At 51.6% G+C, this 10,218-nt stretch overlaps 1 protein-coding gene across 1 annotated transcript in view; it reads right to left on the bottom strand.

The window, feature by feature from the left end:
- Positions 1-9,865, bottom strand: part of sdc3 (syndecan 3) — a 207,172-nt gene extending 197,307 nt beyond the window's left edge. Inside the window, exon 1 of the mRNA XM_068006830.1 lies at positions 9,539-9,865. Within this exon, the coding sequence (XP_067862931.1) occupies positions 9,539-9,601 (63 nt within the window). The 5' untranslated portion in view covers positions 9,602-9,865. The remainder of the gene's footprint in view (positions 1-9,538) is intronic.
- Positions 9,866-10,218: the final 353 nt, after the last annotated feature.

Below are 10,218 nucleotides of genomic sequence, written 5' to 3' on the forward strand. Positions count from 1 at the left end.
AGAGAGAGAGAGAGAGGAGACGAGAGAGAGAGAGAGAGGAGACGAGAGAGAGAGAGAGGAGACGAGAGAGAGAGAGGAGACGAGAGAGAGAGAGGAGACGAGAGAGAGAGAGAGGAGATGAGAGAGAGAGAGGAGACGAGAGAGAGAGAGGAGACAAGAGTGAGAGAGGAGACAAGAGTGAGAGAGGAGACAAGAGTGAGAGAGGAGACAAGAGTGAGAGAGAGAGAGGAGGCCAGAGAGAGAGAGAGAGAGCGAGGAGACGAGAGAGAGAGAGAGGAGACGAGAGGGAGGAGACAAGAGAGAGAGATAGAGAGAGAGAGGAGACAAGAGTGAGAGAGAGAGAGAGGAGACAAGAGAGAGAGAGAGGAGACGAGAGAGAGAGAGAGAGAGGAGACGAGGGAGAGAGAGAGGAGACGAGAGAGAGAGGAGACGAGAGAGAGAGGAGACGAGAGAGAGAGAGGAGACAAGAGAGAGAGAGAGAGGAGACAAGAGTGAGAGAGAGAGAGAGAGGAGACGAGAGAGAGAGAGCGAGGAGACGAGAGAGAGAGAGAGGAGACGAGAGAGAGAGGAGACAAAAGAGAGAGAGGAGACAAGAGTGAGAGAGAGAGGAGACAAGAGTGAGAGAGAGAGAGGAGACAAGAGTGAGAGAGAGAGAGGAGACGAGAGAGAGGAGACAAGAGAGAGCGATAGAGAGAGGAGACAAGAGAGAGCGATAGAGAGAGGAGACGAGAGAGAGAGAGAGGAGACGAGAGAGAGAGAGAGGAGACGAGAGAGAGAGAAGACGAGAGAGAGAGAGAGGAGACGAGAGAGAGAGGAGACGAGAGAGAGAGGAGACGAGAGAGAGAGAGAGGAGACGAGAGAGAGAGAGGAGACGAGAGAGAGAGAGGAGACGAGAGAGAGAGAGGAGACGAGAGAGAGAGAGAGGAGACAAGAGAGAGAGAGGAGACAAGAGTGAGAGAGGAGACGAGAGAGAGAGAGAGGAGACAAGAGAGAGAGAGGAGACAAGAGTGAGAGAGAGAGAGGAGGCCAGAGAGAGAGAGAGCGAGGAGACGAGAGAGAGAGAGAGGAGACGAGAGGGAGGAGACAAGAGAGAGAGATAGAGAGAGAGAGGAGACAAGAGTGAGAGAGAGAGAGAGAGGAGACAAGAGAGAGAGAGAGAGAGGAGACGAGAGAGAGGAGACGAGTGAGAGAGGAGACGAGAGAGAGAGAGGAGACGAGAGAGAGAGAGGAGACGAGAGAGAGAGAGAGAGGAGACGAGAGAGAGAGAGAGGAGACGAGAGAGAGAGAGAGAGGAGACGAGAGAGCGAGAGAGAGGAGACGAGAGAGAGAGAGAGGAGACGAGAGAGAGAGGAGACGAGAGAGAGAGGAGACGAGAGAGAGAGAGGAGACAAGAGTGAGAGAGAGAGAGAGGAGACGAGAGAGAGAGAGAGAGAGAGCGAGGAGACGAGAGAGAGAGGAGATGAGAGAGAGAGAGGAGACAAAAGAGAGAGAGGAGACAAAAGAGAGAGAGAGAGGAGATGAGAGAGAGAGAGAGAGCGAGGAGACGAGAGAGGGAGAGAGAGAGAGGAGACAAGAGAGAGAAAGAGACAGGAGACAAGAGAGAGAGAGGAGACAAGAGAGAGAGGAGACAAGAGAGAGGGATAGAGAGGAGACAAGAGAGAGAAAGAGACAGGAGACAAGAGAGAGAGAGGTGACAAAAGAGAGAGAGGAGACAAGAGAGAGAGAGGAGACAAGAGAGATGAGACAAGAGAGAGAGCGAGAGAGGAGACAAGAGAGAGAGCGAGAGAGGAGACAAGAGAGAGAGAGGAGACAAGAGAGAGAGAGAGGAGACAAGAGAGAGAGAGAGGAGACAAGAGAGAGATCGAGAGAGGAGACACGAGAGAGAGAGAGGAGACACGAGAGAGAGAAAGAGAGGAGACACGAGAGAGAGAAAGAGAGGAGACACGAGAGAGAGAAAGAGAGGAGACACGAGAGAGAGAAAGAGAGGAGACACGAGAGAGAGAAAGAGAGGAGACACGAGAGAGAGAAAGAGAGGAGACACGAGAGAGAGAAAGAGAGGAGACACGAGAGAGAGAAAGAGAGGAGACACGAGAGAGAGAAAGAGAGGAGACACGAGAGAGAGAAAGAGAGGAGACACGAGAGAGAGAAAGAGAGGAGACACGAGAGAGAGAAAGAGAGGAGACACGAGAGAGAGAAAGAGAGGAGACACGAGAGAGAGAGAGGAGACACGAGAGAGAGAGAGGAGACACGAGAGAGAGAGAGGAGACACGAGAGAGAGGAGTCACGAGAGAGAGGAGTCACGAGAGAGAGAGAGGAGACACGAGAGAGAGAGAGAGAGGAGACACGAGAGAGAGAAAGAGAGGAGACACGAGAGAGAGAAAGAGAGGAGACACGAGAGAGAGAAAGAGAGGAGACACGAGAGAGAGAAAGAGAGGAGACACGAGAGAGAGAAAGAGAGGAGACACGAGAGAGAGAAAGAGAGGAGACACGAGAGAGAGAGAGGAGACACGAGAGAGAGAGAGGAGACACGAGAGAGAGAGAGGAGACACGAGAGAGAGAGAGGAGACACGAGAGAGAGAGAGAGAGAGAAGACAGGAGTGAGAGAGAAGACACACGAGAGAGAGAGGACACAAGAGAGTGAGAGGACACAAGAGAGTGAGAGGACACAAGAGAGTGAGAGGACACAAGAGAGAGAGAGGACACAAGAGAGAGAGAGGACACAAGAGAGAGAGAGGACACAAGAGAGAGAGAGGACACAAGAGAGAGAGAGGACACAAGAGAGAGAGAGGACACAAGAGAGAGAGAGGACACAAGAGAGAGAGAGGACACAAGAGAGAGAGAGGACACAAGAGAGAGAGAGGACACAAGAGAGAGAGAGGACACAAGAGAGAGAGAGGACACAAGAGAGAGAGAGGACACAAGAGAGAGAGAGGACACAAGAGAGAGAGAGGACACAAGAGAGAGAGAGGACACAAGAGAGAGAGAGGACACAAGAGAGAGAGAGGTGACATGAGAGAGAGAGAGAGGGGACACACGAGAGAGAGAGAGAGAGGGAGAGAGAAGACGAGAGAGAGAGAGGGAGAGAGAAGACAAGAGAGAGAGGAGACACGAGAGAGAGCGAGGAGACACGAGAGAGAGAGGAGACACGGGAGAGAGAGAGAGAGTGGAGACACGAGAGAGAGAGAGAGAGAGGAGACACGAGAGAGAGAGAGAGTGGAGACACGAGAGAGAGAGAGAGAGTGGAGACACGAGAGAGAGAGAGAGTGGTGACACGAGAGAGAGAGAGAGAGTGGAGACACGAGAGAGAGTGTGGAGACACGAGAGAGAGAGAGACTGGAGACATGAGAGAGGAGACACGAGAGAGAGAGGAGACACGAGAGAGAGAGAGAAAGAAGAGACACGAAAGGAGAAATAAGAAACACGAGAGAGAGAGAAAGAGACACGAGAGTGAGAGAGAGACACGAGAGAGAGAAAGAAGAGACACGAGAGAGAGAGAAAGAAGAGACACGAGAGAGAGAGAAGGAAGAGACACGAGAGAGAGAGAAAGAAGAGACACGAGAGAGAGAGAAGGAAGAGACACGAGAGAGAGAGAAAGAGAAACGAGAGATAGAGAAAGAGGAGAAACGAGAGAGAGAGAAAGAGGCAACGCGAGAGAGAGAGGAGACACGGGAGAGAGAGAGAGAAAAAGAGGATGCGAGGGAGAGAGAGAAAGAGGAGACACGAGAGAAAGAGAGAGAGAGGAGACACGAAAGAGAGAGAGCGGAGACACAAGGAGAGAGAGCGGAGACACGGGAGAGAGAGAGAGGAGACACGTGAGAGACATGAGAGAGAGAAAAAGAAAAAGGAGAAACGAGAGAGCGAGAAAGAGGAGATGAGAGAGAAAGGGAGACATGAGAAAGAGGAGACAGGAGAGAGAGAGGAGACACAAGAGAGGAAGAGGAGATACAAGAGAGAGAGTGAGAGAAAGAGCAGACATGAGAAAGAGGAGACACAATAGAGAAAGAGGAGACACGAGAGAGAGAAAGAGAGAGAGAGAGAGAGAGAGAGAGGAGACACGAGAGAGAGAGGAGACACGAGAGAGAGATGAGACACAAGAGAGAGATGAGACACAAGAGAGATGAGACACGAAGAGAGAGAGAAAAAGAGGAGACACGAGAGAGAGAGCAAAAGAGACACAAGAGAGAGAGGGAGAGAAGACGAGAGAGAGAGAAAAAGAGGAGACACGAGAGAGAGAGAGAAAAAAGGAGACACGAGCGAGAGAGAAGACACGAGAGAGAGAGAAAAAGAGAAGACACGAGAGAGAGAGAGAAAAAGAGGAGACATGAGAGAGAGAGAGAGAAAAAAATGAGACACGAGAGAGAAAGAGAGAAAAAGAGGAGACACGAGAGAGAGAGAGAACAAAAAATGAGACACGAGAGAGAAAGAGAGAAAAAGAGGAGACACGAGAGAGAGAGAGAACAAAAGGAGACACGAGAGAGAGAGAAGACACGAGAGAGAGAGAGAGAAAAAGAGACACGAGAGAGAGAGAGCGAGAAAGAGGAGACACGAGAGAGAGAGAGAGAGGAGACACGAGAGAGAAAGAGAGAGGAGACTCAAGAGAGAGAAGACACAAGAGAGAAGACACGAGAGAGAGAGGACACACGAGAGAGAGAGGACACACGAGAGAGAGAGAAGACAGGAGTGAGAGAGAAGACACACGAGAGAGAGAGAACACAAGAGAGTGAGAAGACACAAGAGAGAGAGAGGACACAAGAGAGAGAGAGGACACAAGAGAGAGAGAGGACACAAGAGAGAGAGAGGACACAAGAGAGAGAGAGGACACAAGAGAGAGAGAGGAGACACGAGAGAGAGAGAAAGAGGAGACACGAGAGAGAGAGAGAGAGAGGAGACACGAGAGAGAAAGAGAGAGGAGACTCAAGAGAGAGAAGACACAAGAGAGAAGACACGAGAGAGAGAGGACACACGAGAGAGAGAGGACACACGAGAGAGAGAGAAGACAGGAGTGAGAGAGAAGACACACGAGAGAGAGAGAACACAAGAGAGTGAGAAGACACAAGAGAGAGAGAGGACACAAGAGAGAGAGAGGACACAAGAGAGAGAGAGGACACAAGAGAGAGAGAGGACACAAGAGAGAGAGAGGACACAAGAGAGAGAGAGGAGACACGAGAGAGAGAGGAGACACGAGAGAGAGAGGAGACACGAGAGAGGAGACACGAGAGAGAGAGGAGACACGAGAGAGATAGGAGACACGAGAGAGAGAGAGAAAGAGGAGACACGAAGAGAGAGAGAAAAAGAGGAGACACGAGAGAGAGTAAAAGAGACACAAAAGAGAGAGGGAGAGTAGACAAGAGAGAGAGAAAAAGAGGAGACACGAGAGAGAGAGAGAAAAAAAGGAGACACGAGAGAGAGACACGAGAGAGAGAGAAGACACGAGAGAGAGAGAAAAAGAGAAGACACGACAGTGAGAGAGAGAAAAAGAGGAGACACGAGACAGAGAGAGAGAAAAAGAGGAGACACGAGACAGAGAGAGAGAAAGAGGAGACACGAGAGAGAGAGGAGACACAAGAGAGAGAGAGAAGAGACACGAGAGAGAGAGAGAGGAGACACGAGAGAGAGAGAGAGGAGACACGAGAGAGAGAGAGAGGAGACACGAGAGAGAGAGAGGAGACACGAGAGAGAGAGAGAGGAGACTCAAGAGAGAGAAGACACGAGAGAGAGAGAGGACACGAGAGAGAGAGAGGACACGAGAGAGAGAGAGGACACGAGAGAGAGAGAGGACACGAGAGAGAGAGAGGACACGAGAGAGAGAGAGGACACGAGAGAGAGAGAGGACACGAGAGAGAGAGGACACTCGAGAAAGAGAGGACACTCGAGAAAGAGAGGACACTCGAGAAAGAGAGGACACTCGAGAAAGAGAGGACACTCGAGAAAGAGAGGACACTCGAGAAAGAGAGGACACTCGAGAAAGAGAGGACACTCGAGAAAGAGAGGACACTCGAGAAAGAGAGGACACTCGAGAAAGAGAGGACACTCGAGAAAGAGAGGACACAAGAGAGAGAGGACACAAGAGAGAGAGGACACAAGAGAGAGAGGACACAAGAGAGAGAGGACACAAGAGAGAGAGGACACAAGAGAGAGAGGACACAAGAGAGAGAGGAGACACGAGAGAGAGAGAGGACACACGAGAGAGAGAGAGAGGAGACACGAGAGAGAGAGAGAGGAGACACGAGAGAGAGGAGACACGAGAGAGAGGAGACACGAGAGAGAGAGAGGAGACACGAGAGAGAGAGAGGAGACACGAGAGAGAGAGAGGAGACACGAGAGAGAGAGAGGAGACACGAGAGAGAGAGAGGAGACACGAGAGAGAGAGAGGAGACACGAGAGAGAGGAGACACGAGAGAGAGAGAGGAGACACGAGAGAGAGAGAGAGAGGAGACACGAGAGAGAGAGGAGACACGAGAGAGAGAGGAGACACGAGAGAGAGAGGAGACACGAGAGAGAGAGGAGACACGAGAGAGAGAGGAGACACGAGAGAGAGAGAGAAGACACGAGAGAGAGAGAGAAGACACGAGAGAGAGAGGAGACACGAGAGAGAGGAGACACGAGAGAGAGGAGACACAAGAGAGAGAGAGGAGACACGAGAGAGAAGACACGAGAGAGAGAGGAGACACGAGAGAGAGAGGAGACACGAGTGAGAGAGAGGAGACACGAGAGAGAGAGGAGACACGAGAGAGAGAGGAGACACGAGAGAGAGAGAGGAGACACGAGAGAGAGAGGAGACACGAGAGAGAGAGAGAGAAAGAGGAGACACGAGAGAGAGAGGAGACACGAGAGAGGAGACACGAGAGAGGAGACACGAGAGAGGAGACACGAGAGAGGAGACACGAGAGAGAGAGAGGAGACGAGAGAGAGAGAGGAGACGAGAGAGAGAGGAGACACAAGAGAGCGAGAGGAGACACAAGAGAGCGAGAGAAGACACAAGAGAGCGAGAGGAGACACAAGAGAGCGAGAGGAGACACAAGAGAGCGAGAGGAGACACAAGAGAGCGAGAGGAGACACAAGAGAGCGAGAGGAGACACAAGAGAGCGAGAGGAGACACAAGAGAGCGAGAGGAGACACAAGAGAGCGAGAGGAGACACAAGAGAGCGAGAGGAGACACAAGAGAGCGAGAGGAGACACAAGAGAGCGAGAGGAGACACAAGAGAGCGAGAGGAGACACAAGAGAGCGAGAGGAGACACAAGAGAGCGTGAGAAGAGACATGAGAGAGAAGAGACATGAGAGAGAGAGGAGACACGAGGGTGAGGAGACACGAGAGAGAGGAGACACGAGAGAGAGAGGAGACACGAGAGAGAGAGAGAGAGAGAGAGAGAAGACACGAGAGAGAGAGAAGACACGAGAGAGAGAGGAGACACGAGAGAGAGAGGAGACACGAGAGAGAGAGGAGACACGAGAGAGAGAGGAGACACGAGAGAGAGAGGAGACACGAGAGAGAGAGGAGACACGAGAGAGAGAGGAGACATGAGAGAGAGAAGACACGAGAGAGAGAGAAGACACGAGAGAGAGAGAAGACACGAGAGAGAGAGAAGACACGAGAGAGAGAGAAGACACGAGAGAGAGAGAAGACACGAGAGAGAGAGAAGACACGAGAGAGAGAGGAGACACGAGAGAGAGAGGAGACACGAGAGAGAGGAGACACGAGAGAGAGAGGAGACACGAGAGAGAGAGGAGACACGAGAGAGAGAGGAGACACGAGAGAGAGAGGAGACATGAGAGAGAGAGAGAGAGAAGACACGAGAGAGAGAGAAGACACGAGAGAGAGAGGAGACACGAGAGAGAGAGGAGACACGAGAGAGAGAGGAGACACGAGAGAGAGAGGAGACATGAGAGAGAGAGGAGACATGAGAGAGAGAAGACACGAGAGAGAGAGAAGACACGAGAGAGAGAGAAGACACGAGAGAGAGAAGACACGAGAGAGAGAGAAGACACGAGAGAGAAGACACGAGAGAGAGAGAAGACACGAGAGAGAGAGGAGACACGAGAGAGAGGAGACACGAGAGAGAGAGGAGACACGAGAGAGAGAGGAGACACGAGAGAGAGAGGAGACATGAGAGAGAGAGAGAGAGAAGACACGAGAGAGAGAGGAGACAGGAGAGAGAGAGAAGACACGAGAGAGAGAGAAGACACGAGAGAGAGAGAAGACACGAGAGAGAGAGAAGACACGAGAGAGAGAGGAGACACGAGAGAGAGAGGAGACACGAGAGAGAGAGGAGACACGAGAGAGAGAAAGAGGAGACACGAGAGAGAGAAAGAGGAGACACGAGAGAGAGAAAGAGGAGACACGAGAGAGAGGAGACACGAGAGAGAGAGAGAGTGAGAGAGGAGACACGAGAGAGAGAGGGGGAGAGGGGGAGGAAGAGAAAGAAGACACGAGAGGGAGAGAGACAAAAAAGTCAAGGTGGCAGCTCACCACCACTTTCTCAAGGGTAATTAGGGATGGACAATAAATGCTGGCCTCGCCAGCGATGCCCACATTCCATGAATGAATAAATAAAAGAGAGAGGGCGAGAGGGAGGCGGGACGAGTGAGAGGGGACGAGAGGGAGGCGGGACGAGTGACAGAGGGGGCGAGAGGGAGGCGGGACGAGTGACAGAGGGGGCGAGAGGGAGGCGGGACGAGTGACAGAGGGGGCGAGAGGGAGGCGGGACGAGTGACAGAGGGGGCGAGAGGGAGGCGGGACGAGTGACAGAGGGGGCGAGAGGGAGGCGGGACGAGTGACAGAGGGGGCGAGAGGGAGGCGGGACGAGTGAGAGAGGGGGCGAGAGGGAGGCGGGACGAGTGAGAGAGAGGGAGAGAGGGCGGTGGGACGAGTGAGAGAGAGGGAGAGGAGGTGGGATGAGTGATAGAGGGAGTGAGGCAGGATGCGAGAGAGAGGGAGAGAGAGGACATGGGATGATTGAGAGAGAGAGGAGGTGGGATGAGTGAGAGAGGGAGAGAGAGAGGTGGGATGAGGGAAAGAGGGCGAGAGAGAGAGATGGGATGAGTGAGAGAGGGAGAGAGAGAAAGAGCGGTGGGATGAGGGAGAGAGAGAGAGAGGGGTGGGATGAGGGAGAGAGAGAGAGAGAGAGGTGGGATGAGTGAGAGAGGGAGAGAGAGAGGGGGAAAGAGACATGGGAGCCCGGAATACTGTCCCATTCCAAAAATGATTCATTTCTGTGTAAAAAAAAAGTGCTCATCATTAAAATCCAGGAATGATTCGGACACACCTGGGACTGCAGCCGCTTGACTGTGCGGAGCTGTCGCAGGGTCCCTGGAGTTTTTTTAAAAGATAAATAAGATGCAAATCAAATACATGAAATAAGCCACTTGTGTCACGAAAGCAATGCACTGTAACAGTTTGCCCCCCTCACTCTCTCTCTCTATTAAAAAAAAGGATACATTAATTCCTAATAATAAAAACAGCAACAAATATTTGCATTTCCCTCCTCACAATGTAACATATTTTCTTTGCAACAATGTAGCAGCTGAGATGTCACTTACCGATACAATGTCGCACAGGCTGGGGATCAGCAGGCACAGCAAAAGGGCAGGGAGCTTGGACATGGTGAGAAAGGACAGACACACAGAGAGGATGCACAGGGATTGCCAGCGTTGCCTGGGTAGGGATCCGAGCTGAAGACGTGGGGAGGGAGGGGGTGGAGGGGGGGGGGGCTTTATTTTCCCTTCCCCCTGGAAGCAGGATGTCGGTGGCCCGGGTATGTTTCTCTCTCTTGTCTCCTTTCCTTCGCTCTCTCTGATCAATTTCAGCCTTCCGGAGCCACCAGCACTTTGGATTTGGGGCTTTTCTGCATCCGCCGACTGCTCACAACCTCTCAACCGGTGCAGGGAAACTGTACCGATCCGCCCCCTAACTCACTCTCTCTGGATAGAGCGAGAGATCACCAAGGAATTAGTTTGTGCACAATCCAATCTGCCCTCTGCAGGTTCCACACTTGCCCACATAACGTATTAACCTTCGTTTATTCGCTTTTAAAATGTATTTCTGTTGTTTACAGTAACCCTAGAGTTACGGTTGGTATCTCATTGGATAAAACTGCATCAAGTCAAAACTCTTCTTAAAAATTACAGATTGTTGCAGATTCATGAAAACAAATAAATATGTTTTTGTCTGTTTGCAGACGCACTACAGAATGACTGAGCCTCTGTTTTTCAGTTTTTTC

The sequence above is a fragment of the Heptranchias perlo genome, chromosome 26, assembly GCF_035084215.1.
Source record: "Heptranchias perlo isolate sHepPer1 chromosome 26, sHepPer1.hap1, whole genome shotgun sequence".
NCBI classification, from domain to species: Eukaryota; Metazoa; Chordata; class Chondrichthyes; order Hexanchiformes; family Hexanchidae; genus Heptranchias; species Heptranchias perlo.